Here is a 21,778-nt window from a genome sequence, read left to right on the forward strand (position 1 = left end):
GTACCTTCTATTCCGGTGTCGGATTGACAAACATAAACAGATCGACAAAATCAGCGTCGAAACACCAATGAACATTGGGTAAGTTGAAGTCACCCAAAATAATTATGTTTTGACCGCCAGTTAGACTATCCAGTATTGTACAACAATTATTTATATAATTCAATTGGGCTTGAAGGTGGTATATAACTTACACTAATGTATAATTCATTCGATTTTCCTAAATTAATTTTAATTATTATTTGATCAACATCAAATTATCCGTTGTCGGAACTCATACTTGGTGACAAAGTGATTTGTGTACTGGGTAGTCTCGAACTTACAGCAACAAGTACGCCACCACCTTTAGAGAGACCAGTAGGGCGGGAGCATCTCGCAATTTAAAGCCATTTGCCTTTGCTTTTGCAATGAAACACTCACGCACGGCTTCACCGCTTTCGCACCTGCAAATTAAACCAAATAGAAAGTGACTTGGGTTCAAGTTTTTAGAAAGAATTTTCGCATACTCATTGCCCTTTGGTGGAGTATCTTTGCAAGCATCAATAAGCTCTTTACCGAGTTTTTCTATGTTTGCATCACCATCAGCAACTGTCTTACTACATTTAAAGCAGAGTCCTTATCAATTTTGGCACCAGCATCGATCTATTGAAAACAAAAATCTATTAAATTCAGATTTTTCACTTACATACTTTTATTTGTTTAAGCATTTATGAAAAATAAAGAGTTAAGTTTCAACATTTTTACGTGGTAAATCTTAGGGTTGGATATGACTTTGGGTTGCACACGATTTTTGACGAAGTTAATCTCGTTTATAAAAGCCACAGGATGAATTAATAGGGACCCCATAGTGTAAGGAGAAGTTCCAGTGGTATCACAACGGACCTACGACAGGTCTAAGTATGCCTTATTGGTAGCCACCAGACCCACCCACTATGACTTTAAGAAACCAAAGATTTAAAAATTTTTTTTAAATTCAACTTTTCAGCAACCATTTTTTTAACATTAAGGGGTTAGTCTACTTTGTCACTTTAAAATTTTTCATTTTTTTTTTTTTGCATAATTTGAAAGTATATATATCCAGAAATATTGTGTAAAAATTTTAAGAAAATCCGAGCACTCTAACTATTTTTTTTTTACCTGAACATCAGTACCTTATTTCGTCTACCTGCGCGTATAGCGTGCATCGATGAACTTTAAACGCGTTTTTCTGAAAACAACGTTTTCAAAATCTAGCTCCACTGTATCTCAAAAACTAATCAACCGATTTTCATAAAATTTGGATCACCTATTCTAGACATAATTTGCACCAAATTGACGCTCGGGGGTTTTGAAATTTTAAATTTTTACTATATATTTTTTTTAAATATGCGAAAAAAAAACCGTTCTATCAAAAATTTTCCATTTTTATCAGCCATTTTTTTTGTCTTCATTAAAACCTAATATCCGAGGGTCATTTTGTAGCCAGTATCTTACTGAATCTGAAACATTTTGATTTTTTTGTTTCAGACAAGCCGTTCTTGAGTTCTGATGGAGCTGCCTCACCAACCCATGTTTGAGACGTTACGCTTCACTGCTATTTTTTTACTAAAAATACTAAAAAATTGAATAAAAAAAAATTTATTTCTGAATTTTAAGACTTTATTTAATAAATCAAACAAATTTTATATTACTATCATTTATAGTTTTTTAAAAAAAAAAATCACGAATATAGCCTTTTTTTCGAGTCTCCAAAGTAGACTGACCCCTTAATATCTTTAAAACCGTTCTTCCGATGTGAATAAAAGTTTAGTATAGGATAGTGCAAATAAAGCTTTCTCAGATTATTAAATATCTTTTTAAAAAAGTTGTTTAAATTAAAAATCCATTTAATAATTTTATTAAAATTAAATTAATTTAATAATTTTATTAAATGTTTCCAAATTTTTATCAAAAAGTTAAACAAAAGAAATATTATTTCATTTTAGAAGGTAGTTTTACTTCAAAATGTTTGTCCTGAACCGTGTCTGTTGACAAGTACTCAATGTTGCCACTGTTATGAAAGTGAACTTGGGAGTTTTCACCAAATACCTCATAACAACAAACAAAGCATACTAGAAAAGAGATCGGTAGTCTGTGAGATATACATATCTTCCAACCACTGACTAATCAGATATCAGAAAAATGGGTGCTAAATCTTGTAGAACACTGGTTACAGTAATTTTTTCGATACCAAGTAAGTCTTAATTGGTAAGCTCTCAATTTAACCAGCGGTGGTGTAAGAACAAATGAAACTATAATACCTTCTAAAATTATTGTACCATACTTTGGATCGATGTTTAAATTTTCTCTAACCACAACAAGATTCCTTAAAATTTCATATTGCATTCAAAAAAATTTACACTTGAATAACTATTAAATTTTCATAAGTCAAATTTCAAACTCACCAAACCAAAATTTTTCATAAAGCACGTCATCAGGCACTTAGCTTTGTCACTTCCAGCCGGTTGATGTTTCAACAGTGCATCTATATCAGCTGCGAATTTGTTGAACCGAAAAAACAATTTGAAAATTGTAAATTTTGTGGATCTTTTTATAAAATTACGCTTCTTACCATCACTGCCACCAGATTCCGCTTTACAGTCATTAGCAATTTTTTTTATCTTTTGCAGTATTTCCTGAGCCTGTAAACAATTAATCATAAAGGAATAAAAAAATAAAGGAAATTAAATTAGTTATTTCAAGACTTTTCCTATTGAACTGAAGACTTAAGGCACAAACTCTATGATTTGCTTTGTTTACATTCAGATTTTTTATCTTTCTTCTTATACCTCAGCCTCTCCTTATAATGACCAAACTGCAAATGACCAGGAATACTATGAAGTACTTCATTTTCGTGAATTTAGATTAAAAATCTTTCAGCAACGCGCAAATGCAACCTCTTGATTCCACAATCACAAAATGATTTCAAAATTATTCTCACAACACCGCAGGGCTTTTATATTTCTTAGTTAGAAACTTCGTGTGGCTTGCCGGTCGCCGCCTTGCAATAACAGATTGACACTCTCAACACTTACTCATTGAATTGTGAAGAGAAGAAAACCGCTACGTATAAAAAGCAAGCATTGTATGTACACACAAACATATGTATATAGCAATTAAGAGAGAAATTATTTGTAGAAACAAAAACAAATAGTTGCACTAACTTGCATACAAAAGCACAGCAAAGTGCAATTAATTTGTTTCTTTTCATCAATTGCTTTTCCCTTCGTGCTACTCTTTCGCTATAGTACTATTCTAACACCACTGCGGACAATTGCGTCGATTAAAAAAGCACGAACACAACTGTCCAGTGTTATAAATTTCACACGCCGAAGGTCAATGAAGTGGGATGAACCCGACGCATATACGAGTACTTCACGGACACATATGCACGTATAATAACCGAGTACTTATAAGTATACATTAAAGGGCGCTTGTGTGCACATATGTGTGTGTGGGTGGAGATGAGATGCTACGGATTAATCTAATAAACCTATAATCATTATAGATTTTATTGATGCTGCTGATTGGGACTTACATAAATGCTTGGTTTATCCGGGTGGTTCAATTAATGCTGGCGAGCGGACCAGTTATGGTCCACTTTCACTTAAACTTAAAATTGTACTAGAAAACTCTCTTTTCTTCAAAATAATTCGTAAATTTTGTGCAAATAATGCACTTGGCTCTGGACTTGTGCGCTGGTGCGTTGTTCTGGTGTAAAATAACTTATTTTGTCCTTTTCGAAAGATCCTTCGTGACATCGTTGGATTTCAGGTGGCAATGCCACCAGTTCTAGTTTTCAAGTGACGGAACATCGCCCAATGGAAAGAGAAATTTAAATGGACACTTAACTTCCCTTCAGCTAAGGGATTTTGTTGTTTTTATGATGGTGTGGTTTAGGTGTTTTAGTGTTGTTTGTGTTTTTGACGTTTTTAGATTTGAACAGCTTCTTCTGGAAAATAAAAAATACATATGCCTTGTCCGAGAACTTCTTTTATGATATGCATGAATTAAACTATACACCAGTAAAATCCAACAAACCATACACTTCGACTCAGCCACAGCGGTTCTTCCAATAGACGCATCTACGACGGTTACCAAAACCACTGAATTTATAGGAGTTCTTTTCGTGGCAGTTACAGTCAGAGGCTTGCCATAGCCTGCCGAGGGGGGAATGCTATGTGTAGAAAAAACCCTTTTTATTATTTTGTAGGTTCATGGTATTAAATTAACAATAAAACTGTCTAGAATTGAGACAAATAACTTTTGTAACTATTTTTTTAACAGCCTACGAACGTCGACCAATATCTCTGGTACTCCCCTTCTAAATTATTGAATTGACTTCTATTTTACTGCTGTCTGCACTTTGGTTCTAAGTTATCGATTTAGTCAGTAAAAATCTTTGTAAAAAAAAGTAAATTGCAATTTAATAGTTATGAATTTTACAACCGATTTTTTTACGAAAAATGACTCTTTGACTCTTGCTTTTATGGTGTCTCGGCACAGCAACCAGCAATATTCTGAAAGTAGGACCATCACTGGACCACCTTAATACAAATACGATTAATCTTACTTTAAGCGCTCAATGGCATGACTGGAGAGGAAATTTACAAATTATGTGAATGATTATTTATGACCTACCGCAAATTATTACCATTATTTATTTTATTTTATTACAATTCAACACCAGATGGATAGAATATTGACACCTGGTCGTAGATATCGCATGAAGTGTTTATTTATTTATTCAGCAATCAATAAACAATCGTTCTTACTGACTACTCTTAGTTACTAAGGCAATATTAACAAAAAATCAATTTAATTTATGATCCAAAGTTCAATTGAGCAGAAAAGTATAGTTTAGATACTGAAAAATCAAGTCCAATACAATTCGAAAACTCATTAATTTCATATACTGAACGAGCAATTGAGGCATTGCATGCATAGTTGATTCGGAGTCCAATAAAATTCAATGGATATTTAATATATAAAAAAGAGTAGGGCCGAAAATTCCTTCACTTTTAATAGCGACAAAATCGATTTTCTATCAGTTTAAAATTTATTAGAGATAGATGGGATTTATGAGATGGAGTGAGAGGAGACAAATTCAGGAAAGTGATAGCAAACTTGAGAAAACATTTTTGAACTCATCAAATTCTCTCAATAGAGAATTGATGGCAAGGTCTCCGGCTAAACGCGGCATATTCTATTGCAGAACGAACAAAGGCAGTAGAAAGGAAAGCAATTTAAGGGTATATACCTATGCAAAGTGTTAACTATTTTTCTAAGTTTCTGCTTTCTAAGGAAATTTCTGCGAATTCTTTCTCGAACGGCTTTTATGGCTGCACTGATTCGAACCACGCTCTTCGTTTGCTGTATCCACTTCACAAGACTAGAATTTAGTAGGTATAATGCAATCTGAATTGAATTCTGAAGGTCTGATCCAAGTGTCAGTTGAGTGGAACTCTTCTAGTACATCATGTTGAAAAATTCAAAGAAGTATTAGAAAATGTAGGTATCACAAATGAATGTTGTTCATGCTGGTTCAGCAAATAGTTCATAAAATTTTAGTACAAATTACAATGAATATCAAAGTTCTTTTAATTAAAAAAAAATATGATTAATAATGGCATAAAAATATAAAGTTATGATATCCGTGATTTTTTTATGTCTATATGGACTTTCTCATAATAAACCCCACATACACCACACGAAAAAATTATAAGACCAACTAAATTTCTTGTATATTTATTATTAGTTAGGGCTAAAAATTTATTTTTAATATTTAAGCTTTTCATGATAAATGCTTTAAAAACATCCAGAAATAAGAACGCATTTCACGAAACTTAAATTAATTATTAAGGAAAGTGAAAACTACCGAATAAGACCAATGTTATTATATTTAAAATGAACCCATAGAATCCTTGGGATCAGTTTATAATTTCTCCTTTCTGGTCTAGAAACTTGAAAATTGAAGGCGTTGAAAATTTAAACAAAACAATCGGTATCAATTCCAAATCGTTCTTATTCATTAGATCAGTTCTTTATTTACAAAAAAAAAAAAAAAAAATTGAATGACAATAATAAAAAAAATTGCTTCCCCTGACGTAACACATGCCACTGGCGTAACTGCTCACGCTCACTTACGTCTGAAAAAAAAAAATCGGTCGATTATTCATCAGGAGATATGTCGCTATGGTGGGCAGCAGATTTACAAAAAAAACAAAGGATTTTTTTCACGTTCTCCCTCTTAAAAAAATTGAAAAATTGATTATAAAATTATAATTTTGTTACCCAAATCAATCGGTTCAGTACTTTTTGAGAAATTACCAAAGCCAACTCGGAAAAAATAGTTTTGAGAAAAAACACGGTTAAAATTTCAAGTGCAAAACTATAGTAAATTATCACTACTTACACTCAATCTGCGATTTCAGCTTGATATAATATTCCCTCAGCTATTTCGATGCCTCATTTTCAGCATCCTCGGCTTCTTTTTTCGCCATCCTTGCCTCTTTTGAGTATTCTGCGGCACTAACGTCGCATTTGTTGGCCAGTTCTTCTGCTTGTAGGCCTATAGCCACTCCCAATTTTTCGTCCACAAAAGACATGTTTGGGAGCCACTTGCCACACGCACGAGTTAAAACTCTCCTTATTATTTTGTCTATTCGCTCCTACACATCTTCTAAGAATTCTAAGAAGATCATCGCTGGATCGCTAGAGCTTCATAAATTGGTTTGATAATCATCTGGACGTCCTCATCTATTGCGGGTGGATGGACAAAATCTTCGCCTTTGGCTTGGGCTTGCCGCCATTTACACCATAACCCAGATCCGGCTGGACAATAAAACATTGCCTACACTTCGTTTCACATAGCTTCAACTGAATCTGTATTTCGTTTTATTGCCAGACCATAATACAACGAGAGGTCAGCCATTTTCTTATTCGTTAATTGTGCAGATTTTATTTTTCGAAGTGACTTTGATTTTCCCACACTCGATGATTTACTGTCCGTCTTTCCCGTTGCTTCAGCCTTCAATATTTTCCTCGATTGCGGAAGTGCATCTTTGAGTCATTTGAGACGTTGTCCATATTTCGGGAAAGTAATGTCACCGTGGCAATCCTTGTACCTTAATAAATTTGTAGTACACTGAAGCCAGACAAAAATTTAAAATGCAATAATTAGCCGTTGGATTGATACCAACACCAAACTCCGCACTTTTCTCCAATTTTTCCCCCGATGTAGGTACTCACGAATTCAGTGCTACTTTCATAAGTATGCTGATTACCACGAAAACTTCGTTTTCTCGATCACTGCGAAGGTCTTTGTGAACTTGTTTTATTAAATTTTCGATAGATTTCTCAATGCTTCACGATATAACTGCCTGGAAGAACGAAACAGAAATGAGGCGTTAGAGCATTGGAAATGACGCACGAACACAACGAAATAGAACACCGTCGTTTATTTTCGGGTCTATTATATGACCCTGAATATCCGAAGAGAAGTTACAATAAATGATAATGAAATGACCACAATAAACTCCCAGGAATTCGACGGTTAGAAGTCCCATTGTTAACGACCCTGCGCGCTTATACCTGGGCGTCGTACTCCAAACCGGACTTGTTTTAAAGGACTGTAACGTCTAAACTATCAGGTCAGTCCATAGGTTCGTGCGTATTTTACCCATAATTCCGAGCGGACCTTTTTCTACTCATATTCCCTCAAGAGATGAGTGGGCGGGGTGCAACATTTGGCGGCAAGGCATGACGAACATGTTCACGGTTGGCTCGAAATTGGACGGAATGGTTGGTGGGGGAGTATTCTGTAAGGAGCCTCCCATCAAACTTAAATTGAGGCTTCCGGACCACTGTAGTGTTTTCAAAGCGGAGGTATCCGCAATTATGGAAGCGGTGGACTGGTTGCTTAATTCGGTAATTACCGTTAAGGAAGTAAATATTTACTCCGATAGCCAATCGGCAATTAGGGCCTTGGGCTCGCTGCTTGTGCGTTCGAGATTGGTCGGGGAATGTCTGGCTTCTCTCTCGACTTCGAATACTTCGTCATCAGACTCATTTGGGTTCCCGGGCACAGCGGCATAGAGGGAAACTGCTGGGCTGATGAGCTGGCTAGATAGGTCGCGTTGGTCGTCCTGACGTCTTTAACTCCGACGCCTTGCTCGAACTCGTGGAAGCTGAGCCAAATTTGACAGTCGATTTGATAGCTGGGAAAATGGGTTCCGCATAGACTTTCCGTCGCCAACCTTCAGCAGAGCGTGAATGTGTGTTCTCACCTGCTGCAACGGCTTGAAAATGAAAGTTTTTTGAACAGTGTCGTTACTGGTGATGAAAAGTGGGCCCTTTACATTAAACCCGTTCGCAAACGCCAATGGTTAGATAAAGATGAAACACCAGAACAGACCCCTAAAAATGGCCTTCACCCCAAGAAGACTCTCCTGTCTATTTGGTGCGATATGACCGGTATTGTTTATTATGAGCTTCTGGAACCAAACCAGACGATATCTGCTAATTATTATTCCCATCAGCTATCAAACCTGAATGAGACACTTAACAAAAATCGACCGTCTTTAGTGAATAGATGCAAAGTTTTGTTTCACCACGACTACGCAGATCCTCATACCGCAAGGCAAACATTAGGCAAGCTGAACGAGCTCGCATCCACCATACTCTCCGGATATTGCACCTTATGATTATCACCTTTTCCGTGGACTTCAATCCCATATGAGTAACAAGAACTACTCCTCAAAAGAAGCTATAAAAAGGGATATCGAAGCATATTTTGGCTCCAAGGACAAACAATTTTTTGAGCAGGGAATTAAAAATTTGCTTAAACGTTGGGGAGACATTGAAGGAAAATATATTTTTGATTAATAAATACTTTGCACATCTTTCTATTCATTTTAAACTACGTTTAACCACCAGAAACGAACTTATGGACTGACCTGATACAACAAATTTCAGTATAAAAATGTGCAAGTATATTTTTGAAAGTATCATATAAACTATCATAACATGAAAAAATAGATTTTTTCGAAATTCTAGTCCAGAAAGGTACCTTAATAATTTGTGTTGGATCCTTCTTTGATTTTAACTGGTTGCAGTCGTCGAGGCATCGATTTGATTAAGTTTTTATAAAATTTTGATGCATTTTTGAACATCCGACAATAATCTCACTTCTAAGGGCTTTTGCGCTATCAACCTGTCCTCCGTTTTTGAAAACCAATTGAGAAAGAATTGCCCATCCATTTTGACGTGATAACGTCTTATAATTCGATTTAACAGGCTGCACGCACGAAAAAATGTGTCGTTACCTTACTCATTAGTGTTACCTTGCTCGTTTTTCGTTACCTTGCTCATTGCCGTTACATTGAATGAACTGCAAGCGAAAGCGCGGAACGAACAAAGCAAACGAACGGCAACGTTCGACATCTTGCTCTCTCCTACTTAAGTGAGCGTATATATGTATGTATATGCGTATATGTACATATATAAATTCACGTATTTGTATTTGCATATGCCTTCTTATTGATTATTTTTTGACGTGATAACGTCTAATAATTCTATGTAGCCGGCTGCACGCACCAAAAAATGCGTCGTTATCTTGCTCATGCGTCGTCATGCGTCGTTACCTTGCTTGAACAGCATGTTATGTTATGTTATGATATGTTATGTTATGATATGTTATGTTATGTTATGTTATGTTATGTTATGTTATGTTATGTTATGTTATGTTATGTTATGTTATGTTATGTTATGTTATGTTATGTTATGTTATGTTATGTTATGTTATGTTATGTTATGTTATGTTATGTTATGTTATGTTATGTTATGTTATGTTATGTTATGTTATGTTATGTTATGTTATGTTATGTTATGTTATGTTATGTTATGTTATGTTATGTTATGTTATGTTATGTTATGTTATGTTATGTTATGTTATGTTATGTTATGTTATGTTATGTTATGTTATGTTATGTTATGTTATGTTATGTTATGTTATGTTATGTTATGTTATGTTATGTTATGTTATGTTATGTTATGTTATGTTATGTTATGTTACAATATGTTATGTTATGCTATATTATGTTATGTTAATGTTACCTCATTCTCTATATCCATACAAAATATCTATCAAACAAATAAAATTAAAATTTTCTTTTGAAAAATGCAACCATTCAATCAGTATTTTCTTATGACGTTATCACGTTAAACTATCGTCAGTAAACCGACTTTACGGACAACCTCTTTTTTTATTGGGTTAAGGTCAGGGCTGCAGGCAGGCCATTCTAAAATTGGTATTTTTTCGCTGCAAATAACTCTTTTGCTGCTTTGGATGCATGAACGGTTCCGTTGCCATGCTTGAAAATTTACTCCTCACCGAAGTTATCATCAAAAAAAGTAATAAGTACTGCAGATTGTATTTTCTTTCTTCGGAAATAGTTACTTTTTCCCATTAAACTTCTCAAAATTGGTACTTTCGTGCAATGACCAATCTGGCCTGTTTGTGTGGTGTGGTTGACTTAGGTTTCGGTACTAGTTTTACATATTTGCAAAATTTGTTGCACACGAGGGATAGTAACTTCCAAATTAAGAGTATTTTCAACTTCAGTAGGACTGTTTGAATAATTTATAGCTAAAAGTTTGATTTTCCGAACATCTCAAGCGCTAAGCGGTTTTCTACCACTTTTCTTGGTGCATCTTGGATCATTTGGTGTTCTTCGATGCCTAGCATCAGAATTTATGCATTAAAGGGAAAATAATTTTTTTTCTTACTGGTAGCTAAAATTGGAGAAACTAAAGATACAGTTTTTAGCTTACTATTGTACGCCTTATTAAGCTCTCAGCCTATCAGCTTTCACACAAAAACAAAAGCTCTGAGCGTATTTATAATTGGCGCTTACATCCTTTGTTGGCTGTTTGGCCGAGCTCCTCCTTCAATTAGTGGTATGTGTCTTTATGTTCTTCTTTCCGCTTAACAAAAAAATTTTGCATCAACTTATTTTTGGACCAAACCAGTTATGTGTAAATATTTGGTCGCATTGCGCCCATTCATTCTGATAATCCGCACAATTATCACTATGCTTGACGAGCCTTCGGAAGGCATAAAGCCCACTTAAAACCCCTTTACCTCAATATTAAGCTCAACCTTAAGCTTTGCCTGGTAGTCTTAATGACTTGCAGCAACACCACCTTACCAACTTCGCAGGTACTATGAAGATTATAGATTTTGTCTATTTCCATCCCTAAGAAAATGATTAAATAAAACAGAGGAAAATCACAAACTCGACGGATTTTGCATTTGCTTAGAAACCAAATGGTTTCGCTTTGTATTTTTAGAAAGAAATAAATATTTCAGCAAACTACACCTACTTATTGATTATTTATGCAAATAAAACCGGTTGACAGGTTCGATCTCTATTTACTCACTGTCAAATGGCTCTCAAATGCTACAAATCAAATTATTCTTACAACCCATACCATTAAAAATCAGAAAGGGCTGAATTAAATTAACTTTGAAAATGGCATAATTGCCTTGCGCTATACAATTATATATACGGAGCATTCCATGGAAAATGGTAAATTTCGACCGCCGAACAAATTGCATTTCCGGATGATTATATTAGTGTTAATGTATTTAAAATATATCAATCTTCATTATAAACATCGACCTTTTACTTGACCTCAGTTTGAAGTATCTTTTTTTACAACAAAAATAACTCATAAAAATTTTATTTTCGTCTATCGAAATTTGGTCAAGTTTAAGCGCTTAGTTCTCATTATGTGTGACATATAGCGTGAAACTGATAATTGGTGTTAAAAGAACAAACTTTTACGTTTTGAAACGTAATATTAAAAAAAAAGTTTATTTATGAACAACGCAGATATGCTCTTTTAAAAAAATGGTTCGATGATGTCCCGTACGAACGCACTTAACACTGTACAGTTATTTTTGTGCTCATCTGAGTAAGTTATTTGTTTCGATTACTTTACATTTAAAGCAAACTACTGGTGCTCTTTTTACTTGTAAAGCATTGATTTCAGTTTGCAACGCAAATAAGTTCAATATTCAGTCATTAAATTTTGTCCCGTACGAACACGGCATATAAGTTTTTCTTTTAACTAAAAAATGGAGAAAATTAGTGAAAATAATAACAACCATAGTGTGTCACGTTATAAAAAATGGAGAGACGAGAAACGAAAAAAAGGTCCAGATTTCAAAAACAACGAAAAAAAAGGAGTGAAACAGTGGAGGAAAAGAAAAAATGAAGCCATGAGCCAGGAAGAAATACAGAAGAGGAAGAAGTACGAAAAAGAAAAAAAGAGAGTCCAAAGAGCCAAAAAGTTGATCCAAACCCAAGACAGGGAGGCTGGTTCAAATATTGTTGGTCATTGCGAATCTGAATGTTTTCCATACAAATGTAAACAACCGTATGCTAAGGCTGTACAGAAATGTATGCGAAGTCTACCCAGTTCACCCACTAAAAAAAGGCTGTTGTAGCGGGTGTGGCAAAAAAATTTGGACTTAGTATTGATAACGTTAGGAATAAATCTATAAATGAACCAATTAACGATGACGAAACCACCAAAATGGTGAAAGATTTTTACTTTCGCCCAGACATTGTTTATACATGCCCGGGCATGAACGACACAATGGTCTGTTGGACTAACGGTAAAAAACTTACATTACAAAAGCACTACCTCACCTTATTTTTAAAAGAAGCTTTTTATATATTCAAGGAAGAGTTTCCGAACATAAAAATAGAGTTTTCTAGATTTTGTGCACTACGACCGAAAAATGTTTTGTTATTAAAAGACACGCCATCAGAACAGTGCAAATGTATGATTCACGAGAATTTTATTCGAAAATTGAAGAGTTTGAAAATAAGCTACAATAGCTCCTACTGGAGCAACATTCTCTCTGATACGGCCCTTGATTCAAGCTGTTGGAGAAATGTGTGCGATACATGTAAAAATGGAAGTAATGACCCAGGAAAAAATATAATTTATAAGCCATGGAAAAAAGGAGACGATCAACGAGTAAAACTGAAGGCAGAAGAAATCAGTTGTGGAGAGTTACACGAAAACCTTATATCCGACTTACCATATGTCATGTATCACATAAATATAAAAAGATTACAAGCACAAGCATTCCAAAGCGATAAAAATAATGAATATGCAAGAATACTTCAAATTGATTTTGCTATGTCTTATTCTTGCGCATATCAAAACGAGGTGCAGTCAGCTTTATGGAGCAGGCAAAGTGTTACTCTTTTTACCGCTGCTTCATTTTTCATGGCACAATGTAAAACTTTTGTGATATGCTCTGATACAAAGCAAAAAGATAAAGACAGTATATTCGCCTTCGTGACATATTTGTATGATAAAATTTTTGCAGCAGATCATAGCGAAAGAATTAAAGAAGTTATATGGAGTGATGGTCCTTCTTCTGAATTCAAAAATCGTTATATGGTCTCGTTATTGGTATATCTCTCTGAAAGATATAGCAAACAATTTGAATGGAAGTATTTTGGTAAGGGAGTTGTAGACGGAGTCGGTGGCAATATAAAGAGACTTGTTAATCAAACAGCCCGTATCCAAGGAAGCAATACTGTAATCCAAAACGCGAATGATTTCGCAAAAGTTGCTGCCACATTAGTTCCTTCAACATCCATTTTTTATATTTCTGCATCCGAAATAGCTGACAAAATTCGGGATGTTCGTCCCTGGGAATCGTCCAAGCCTATACCCGGAATATCCAAATTTCACGAAATATTAGCAAATGGGCGCGAAGTGACATGAAAAAGCCATGGTCAAGATAACAACAGCATCAAATTTTCCTTTAGAGAACGTTAAAATCAAAATTTAAGAGCTGAATTTCGTACGCGTCCCGTACGAACATTTTCATTTTTACACTATAAGTCATTTAAACTAAATATGTTTTAAATGTTTTTGTTGTGTTAATAAACCCTAATCCAATCACAATCAAATGTCATTTTCGTTTTCTTGTTGATATTATTAGTTTCGCTGAAATTTCACTTAATTCACTATAACTCAGAGTAGTGGTAGACTGGAGCTGTCCCGTACGAACATATAATTTTTTTTTGATTTTGCAAAAATATGCGAATATTTTAAAGCAAGTTTATAGGTTTCGTTTAGAAAACTACCACACAGTATTAGTGCACTAAATAACTCGTTTTAAAAAGTATGGTTTGTCTATAATTAAGGTTGTAAACTGTAAAAATTCGTACGATCTGTCCTGTACGAACCATGGAATGCTCCATACATGCAATAGCGACCGATATTAGAAAAAATGGATAATATGCTCTCTCTTCTCTTTTACGCGCGCTTTATATTTTTAAGTCATATTGTCTTTATTCTATGTAACGCCTACTCCGTCCTTGGATTCGTAAGAAGAAATAGCTGAAACTTTGCAACCGCATATTAGCTTTTACTGCCTTTGCTCGTTCTGCAGTAGAAATGCCGCGTTTAGCCGGAGACCTTACCATTAATTCTCTATGGACACAATTTGATGAGTTCAAAAATTTTTTCCCAAGTTTGCTATCACTTTCCTGAATTTGTCTCCCCTCACTCCATCTCATAAATCCCATCTATCTCTCACAAATTTTAAACTAATAGAAGTTCGATTTTGCCGCTATTAAAGGCGAAGGGATTTTCGGCCCTAGTCGTTTTTATGAATTAAATATCCATTGAATTTAATTGGACTCCGAACCAACTATGAGTGCAATGCCTCAATTGCTCGTTCACTAATGAAATTAATGAGTTTTCGAATTGTATTGGATTTGATTTTTCAGTATCTACACTGTACTTTTCTGCTCAATTGAACTTTGGATCATAAATTAAATTGATTTTTTGTTAATATTGCCTTAGTAACTAAGAGTAGTCAGTAAGAACGATTGTTTATTGATTGCTGAATAAATAAATAAATAAAGACTTCGTGCGATATTTACGTACAGGTGTCAATATTCCATCCATCTGGTTTTGAATTGTAATAAAATAAAATAAATAATGGTAATAATTTGCGGTAGGTCATAAATAATCATTCACATAATTTGTAAATTTCCTCTCTATTGATGCGATTGAGCGCTTGAAGTAAGACTAATCGTATTTGTATTAAGGTGGTCCAGTCATGGTCCTACTTTCCGGGCACTTTGAGCTAAAGAAGAGCATTGAAACGAAGTGCTCTCGCAGGAATAAGAAATTGAATAGCTAGCAGTAATTCGGGCAATTGGTTGCACCACTTACCAAGCCATGCACAAAAGGCAAGGAAAGAATAGTCTGCTTTCGCGACACCTAAGGTTAATCAGAAGAAGTCGGGAATCGTATGGAGGGACGGGATTGGAGAAATTTAGAGAAGAAACGGCATGTTTAAGGAAAAGCGTACGAATATGTCAATTCTAGCAGTAGCAAATGTATGATAAGGTCCCCAGGTGAATGTTGTATATTAAAGCTTTGGATGAACAAAAGATTTATAGAGTAATTTCAGAGTGTAGGCGTCTATGAAATATAACTATTTCACTGAACAAATGCTTTAGAGCATGATTGAGATTTAGATATGATAAAATTGATGTGCTTAATGTATACAAAAGAGGCATCGCACATTACACCAACGTCTTTGATCGCGTCAACAGACTGAAGGGGCGTACCTGAGATTTGTACGACGTTTGTAGTTTGAAGAACGTAACGTGATAACACTTATTAATATTGAGATGTACTTGAGACCACTAGTTGAACCCCATAACTATTTTCAGAACACTTAATCGAAGAAAATTGTAAATGCCATAATTATACTCTTCCCACACACTGTGGGGTATATCCAAAGTTGCAGGACTACTGTGTTTGAAATCTGCTCTCAGAGACATATAGATTTATTGATGTGTTAAATAAAACTTGTATGCTTGTCGTATGATACAATAGATTTACATTTCGTGAAAGGAATCGCTGAAGTGGCGGTGTACATAATTTTTTGACACTTAATAATAAGAACCTGGAGCAGATGCATTATTTTGACATAATCAATAAATTGGAGACACATTGGATGAAGTGTATCTAGCCAACAGAAGACTATGCTGGAAATCAACGAATTATTTTGAAGTAAAGAGTGTTTTCTACTACAACTACGAAATTCGAATTAAAGTGGACTATAACTGGTCCACTCACCAGCACTAATCGAACCACCCGAATAATTAAAGCATTTATGTAAGTCCCATTCAGCAGCATCAATAAAATCTATAATGATTATAAGTTTATTAGATTAATCCGAAGCATCTCATCTCCACCTTCACATACATATGAGCACACAAGCGCCCTTTAATGTAAGTACTCGGTTATTATACGTATATGCGTCGGGTTCAGCCCACTTCATTCACCTTCGGCGTGTGAAATTTATTACACTGCAAAGTTGTGTTCGTGCTTTTTTAATCAACGCAATTGTCCGCAGTGGTGTTAGAATAGTACAATAGCGAAGGAGTAGTACAAAGGGAAAAGCAGTAAATGAAAATAAATAAATTAATTGCACTTTGCTGTGCTTTTGTAAGCAAGTCAATGCTACTATTTGTTTTTGTTTCTATAGATAATTTTTCTCTTAATTGTTATATGCATATGTATGTATGTACATACCGCTACATATGGTTTCCTTCTCATCACAATTCAGTGAGTAAGTGTTGAGAGTGTCAAATTGTTATTGGACGGCGACGGCGAAGTTTTTAACTAATATAAAAGTGCTGCGGTGTTGTGAAAAGAATTTAAAAATCATTTTGTGATTTTGGAATCGAGTGGTTGCACTTGCGCGTTGCTAAAATTTGTTTAATCTCAACTCCTGACAATGAAGTACTTCCTAGTATTCCTGGTCATCTGCAGTTTGGCCATTTCATACGCTGAGGTATAAGGAGAAAGATATAAAATCTGAATGTAAACAAAGCAAATTATAGAGTTCGTGCCTTAAGTCTTCAGTTCAATACGAAAAATCCTGAAATAACTAATTTAATTTCCTTTATTTTTTATTCCTTTTTGATTAATGTTTACAGGCTCAGGATATACAGCAAAAGATAAAAAAAATTGCTAATGACTGTAAAGCGGAATCTGGTGGCAGTGATGGTAAGAAGCGTAATTTTAGAAAAAGATCCACAAAATTTACAATTTTCAAATTTTTTTTCTGTTCAACAAATTCGCAGCGGATATTGATGCACTGTTGAAACATCAACCGGCTGGAAGTGACAAAGCTAAGTGCCTGATGACGTGCTTTATGAAAAATTTTGGTTTGGTGAGTTTGAAATTTGACTTATGAAAATTTAATAGCTATTCAAGTGTTAATTTTTTTGAATGCAATATGAAATTTTAAGGAATTTTCTTTTGGTTAGAGAAAATTTAAACAGCGATCCAAAGTATGGTATAATAATTATAGATTATTAATATATAATTATTGTTCTTCCACCACCGCTGTTCAAATTGAGGGCTTACCAATTAAGACTTACTTGGCATCGAAAAACTTACTGTAACCAGTGTTCTACAAGATTTAGCGCCCATTTTTCTGATATCTGATTAGTCAGTGGTTTGGGAGATATATCTCACAGGCTACCGATCTCGACTAATTTTCTAGTATGCTTTGTTTGTTGTTATGGGGCATTTAGTGAAAAATCCCAAGTTCAATTTCATAACAGTGGCAACATTGAGTACTTGTCAAAAGACACGGTTTATGACCAAAATTTTGAAGTGAAACTACCTTCTAAAATTAAATAATATTTTGTTTTGGTTAACTTTTTGATAAAAATTTGGAAACGTTTAATAAATTAATTAAATTAATTTTTAATTTAAACAAATTTCTTAAAAAGATATTTAATAATCTGAGAAAGCTTTATTTGCACTATCCTATACTAAACTTTTATTCACATCGGAAGAACGGTTTTAAAGATATTAATGTTAAAAAAATGGTTACTGAAAAGTTGAATTTAAAAAAAAATTTTAAATCTTTGGTTTCTTAAAGCTATGGGGGGTGGGTCTGGTGGCTACCAATAAGGCACACTTAGACCTGTCGTAGGCCCGTTGTGATACCACTGGAACTTCTTCTTACACTATGGGATCCCTATTAATTCATCCTGTGGCTTTTATAAACGAGATTAACTTCGTCAAAAATCGTGTGCAAACCAAAATCATATCCAACCATAAGATTTACCACGTAAAAATGTTGAACCTTAACTCTTAACTGCTTAAACAAATAAAAGTAACTCTTAATTTTTCATTAATGCTTAAACAAATAAAAGTATGTTAGTGAAAAATCCTGAATTTAATAAATTTTTGTTTTCAATAGATCGATGCTGGTGCCAAAATTGATCAGGACTCAGCTTTAAATGTAATAAAGGCAGTTGCTAATGGTGATGCAAACATAGAAAAACTTGGTAAAGAGCTTATTGATGCTTGCAAAGATACCCCAGCAAAGGGCAATGAGTATGCGAGAATTCTTTCTAAAAACTTGAACCCTCAATGAGTTGACTCTTTCTGTTTGGTTTATTTTGCAGGTGCGAAAGCGGTGAAGCCGTGCGTGAGTGCGTCATTGCAAAAGCAAAGGCAAATGGCTTTAAATTACCGTGGTAAATGTGCTAATTATCCAACGGCAACTGATTGTAGATGTCCTAAGGAAATGGCTGTGCGGGCTGCTGTTTTCTACTTAATCTTTGAATTTTTAAAATGACAAGTAGTCCATACAGTAAATAAATAAATTTAACAAGCAAGTATTTAAAAAAATAAGACTTAGTGTTTTATTATTTTAATTGACAAGAACTTTTCCAAAGACGCAAGGAGGTAGCGCGCAAAATCGGCAATCAGCTGCTAAGAGTGTTTTGAAAGGTCTTATTAGAAATTAGTTTGGTGGAATATTTTTATGTTTTTAGTTATTTAATTATTACTAACGATATAAAGAAAAGTTAAATAAAGGTTCATTTAATTGCGCAATTTGGGGTTAGTAATAGATAGCAATACCAGACCAAAGCGTCTATGTACACGCACTTTTTGAAGTGAAACTTATAAGGAGTCGATGGACGAGCGAGAATGGAGAGTAAAATTTCAGGACCATGCAACGTTTTGGGCATTTTCGTTCCGCGAGAGAGTAAAAGAGAAAAAAGTATAACGTAGAGGAAAAGGAGAGAGAGAGCCATACCTTATATACAGCTATGGTCAAACGTTTAGCGCACTTAAAAAGAGTTCAATATAATGCTCGATTAAATGATATGAAACCAAATTAAATCCAGTGTTTTTAACTAAATATATTTAACACTTTATTATAAGACAAAATAACTTAAAGTTGACAGTTTTCGCTAGTAAAAATATGATAAAATAGAAGTAATTCTTATTTGGTCATAGTGGGATTTGGACAAAGACTTAGCGCTGTTTTGATTTCTGTAAAAAATATGAAATATTTGTAAGGATTGAGAAAAGATTGTTGACTATTATTATTTACCATATCAATATTTGGTAGAATAGCCGTTATTCTGTATAACTGCTTCACACCTGCGTGGTAAACTCTCTATTAACTTTTGGCACCTGTCCAAAGGAATAGAGTTCCATGCTTCCTGTACACCTTCCCAAAGTTCATCGATATTTTTAAATTTTTTTTGTCCAACCATCGCCTTCACATCATTCCACAAGTTTTCGATTGGACTTAAATCCGGACTTTGTGCTGGCCAATCGAGCTGGGTAATATTTTCCTGCGAAAGCCAGTTTTTGACCACTCCCGCAGTATGTTTGGGATCGTTGTCGTGCATCAATATCCAATTTACTGGCATAAAAATCGAAAGAATATGGCTCCATATTATTTCTAAGTATATTCAGATATATATGCTTATCCATATTTCCTTCTATCTTGACCAGCGGCCCCGCCCCGCGCATTGAAAAAGACCCCCAAACTTTTAAATTCCCATCGCCATGCTTCACCGTCTTTTTTGTGTACCGTGGATTGGTTTCCTGATTTTTTTCACGATGTACATACGTTTTTCCATCAGGACCGATGCGGTTTATTTTAGTTTCATCCGTAAAACGTATTCATTTCCAAAACTCTGTCTTTTCGAAGAGGTGCCTACGCGCGAATGATAAACGCGCTTTAATATTCTTTTTTGACAGGAGCGGTTTTTTTCTGCTTATGCGACCAAATATTTTATTTTCATTCAGACGCCTTCGCACGAGCTTACTGGACACAACTAAGCCTAATTCTGCCCTTACTTCAGCCGCTATCGTTCGTGAAGACAGAAAAGGATCCGATCGACTTTTCCTTACAATTATTTGATCCTCACGGGGGGAACTTTTACGTGGCGGAGCTTTACGAATTTTTTTTTTGTTTTAATAAATTAGCATCCGACTTGACATCTCTGATGGCATTGTATACCATTTTTCTTGAACAATGCACTATTCTGGAAATCTTCACTTGATTGGTCCCCATTTGGTAAAGGTTCCATATTATTTTTCTTTGTTCAACTGAACAACACTTTCCTCTAGCCATTTTAGCAAAAATTTAAATAATAGACGTTATTAATTAAATATTCACCACAAGAAATAGTTATTTGCCGAACCGATCGCATGTAAGAGAAAAACACGTGTAAGTGCGCTAAATAGTTGTCCAACGTAATTGAGACAGAACTCAAGAAAAAATAACCAATAACAAATACGAAAGAATTATAACGGTTATTTTTTGGGCATTTGAAGATACCCATTAATAACTCTTATCATGGGGAAAACAAAATTAGGAAAATTTGCACTCTCTTAGAAGTAACTGCATTATTTATCAGTATAATATAAAGTGCGCTAAATGTCTGACCATACCCAGAAGGAAATGGTGCAATATCTTGCCTTCATAAGCTATTACAGAACAGCTTCTAAGCAAGTGAAATGCTTATGCTGCTCCCAGAGCGCTTCCAGTGCTCCTTCTCGAGAAGTGAGTAGGCAAGGTGTTAAAAAAAACTGTCCGCAACGTAGCTACGAGCTAACGTTTGTATACGCAATTGTCGAAATTTACAGTAATAGCGGTACAAACAAAAAAAAGCGACGCGTTAATTTCTGTAAATTTATTAAAAGTGTATTTTTGTGATGAAAAGACGTGCTTCGGAAAGTTAGAAATAGCTTCAGTAAAATTTATATATTAATAAAAAGAGTGAGTGTAAATTAAATAAATAATAAGATGGGTAGAAGAGGAATGAGCGCGAGTTCTATAAAAAGAAAAATTTTAAAGGAACAAAATAATTTAATACGCAAACTTATGCTATGTGAAAGAAAGAATGAAAAAGTAAAAGCCCCAAAAAAAAGTGTAATGCAGAAAAAATCAGAAGTATAGTTTTACAAGAAAGTGATGAAATAAATGTTTCTAGTTTTGGTGCAGTAGATAACAAAATGCAAATAGATAACCAAATGCAAAAGAATTTAATTGATAAATTAAAAGAATGGTACAGCAACTACCATCCAACAAGGGCTTGTATAAGTTAGCGCATTGCACACTTGCAAAGCTAAAACAGAGATTTGATGATTCCCTTGAATCACTCCCACGCTACTGGCTGTTCGTAATTAGATCGCACAGCTTACTCCTACGCCTGCCCGTCTTTTGGATTTTGCAAATAAACAAATCTTACAGCGGTCAAGCTGATCATCAATTTACGTACGTGACTTTTGGCAGCTTGAGGAATGCAGCTGAGAATGCATTCGTACCAACATACAAACAAAGCTGCCGGCGCAACTACACCAACACAAACTC

The 21,778-nt window shown here is 34.7% G+C and overlaps 2 protein-coding genes across 3 annotated transcripts; one reads left to right on the top strand and one right to left on the bottom strand.

Annotated features, from left to right (window-relative positions):
- Positions 1-276: 276 nt before the first annotated feature.
- Positions 277-6,623, bottom strand: LOC128857640 (general odorant-binding protein 28a-like). The gene is made up of 5 exons (XM_054093388.1): positions 6,552-6,623; positions 2,588-2,657; positions 2,421-2,509; positions 504-639; positions 277-440 (listed from the first exon to the last, which is right to left on the bottom strand). The coding sequence occupies exons 1-4, from the start codon at positions 6,621-6,623 to the stop codon at positions 562-564; spliced, it is 309 nt and encodes a 102-aa protein (XP_053949363.1). The 3' UTR covers positions 277-440; positions 504-561.
- A 10,164-nt stretch (positions 6,624-16,787) lies between these two features.
- Positions 16,788-18,792, top strand: LOC128858721 (general odorant-binding protein 28a-like). 2 transcript variants are annotated; one of them, XM_054095201.1, is made up of 5 exons: positions 16,788-16,930; positions 17,076-17,145; positions 17,223-17,311; positions 18,356-18,492; positions 18,564-18,792. In XM_054095201.1, exons 1-5 carry the CDS (start codon positions 16,874-16,876, stop codon positions 18,637-18,639), a joined length of 429 nt encoding a protein of 142 aa, XP_053951176.1. In that variant the 5' UTR covers positions 16,788-16,873; the 3' UTR covers positions 18,640-18,792. The 2 variants fall into 2 exon arrangements, with proteins under 2 accessions (XP_053951176.1, XP_053951177.1); XM_054095202.1 differs by having other exon boundaries at positions 17,082-17,145.
- Positions 18,793-21,778: the final 2,986 nt, after the last annotated feature.

This window comes from Anastrepha ludens, chromosome 3 (assembly GCF_028408465.1).
Source record: "Anastrepha ludens isolate Willacy chromosome 3, idAnaLude1.1, whole genome shotgun sequence".
NCBI lineage: Eukaryota > Metazoa > Arthropoda > Insecta > Diptera > Tephritidae > Anastrepha > Anastrepha ludens.

What these genes read in the sequence shown, in the direction of transcription:
- LOC128858721 (XM_054095201.1), top strand. Translation starts at nt 16,874, where the DNA reads ATGAAGTACTTCCTAGTATTCCTGGTCATCTGCAGTTTGGCCATTTCA. An exon ending in TGGCCATTTCATACGCTGAG is followed by an intron (nt 16,931 to 17,075) that starts GTATAAGGAGAA and finishes TAATGTTTACAG; the next exon opens with GCTCAGGATATACAGCAAAA. An exon ending in ACCCCAGCAAAGGGCAATGA is followed by an intron (nt 18,493 to 18,563) that starts GTATGCGAGAAT and finishes TTTATTTTGCAG; the next exon opens with GTGCGAAAGCGGTGAAGCCG.
- LOC128857640 (XM_054093388.1), bottom strand. Translation starts at nt 6,623, where the DNA reads ATGTCTTTTGTGGACGAAAAATTGGGAGTGGCTATAGGCCTACAAGCA. An exon ending in AACTGGCCAACAAATGCGAC is followed by an intron (nt 2,658 to 6,551) that starts GTTAGTGCCGCA and finishes AATTGTTTACAG; the next exon opens with GCTCAGGAAATACTGCAAAA. An exon ending in GGAATCTGGTGGCAGTGATG is followed by an intron (nt 2,510 to 2,587) that starts GTAAGAAGCGTA and finishes ACAAATTCGCAG; the next exon opens with CTGATATAGATGCACTGTTG.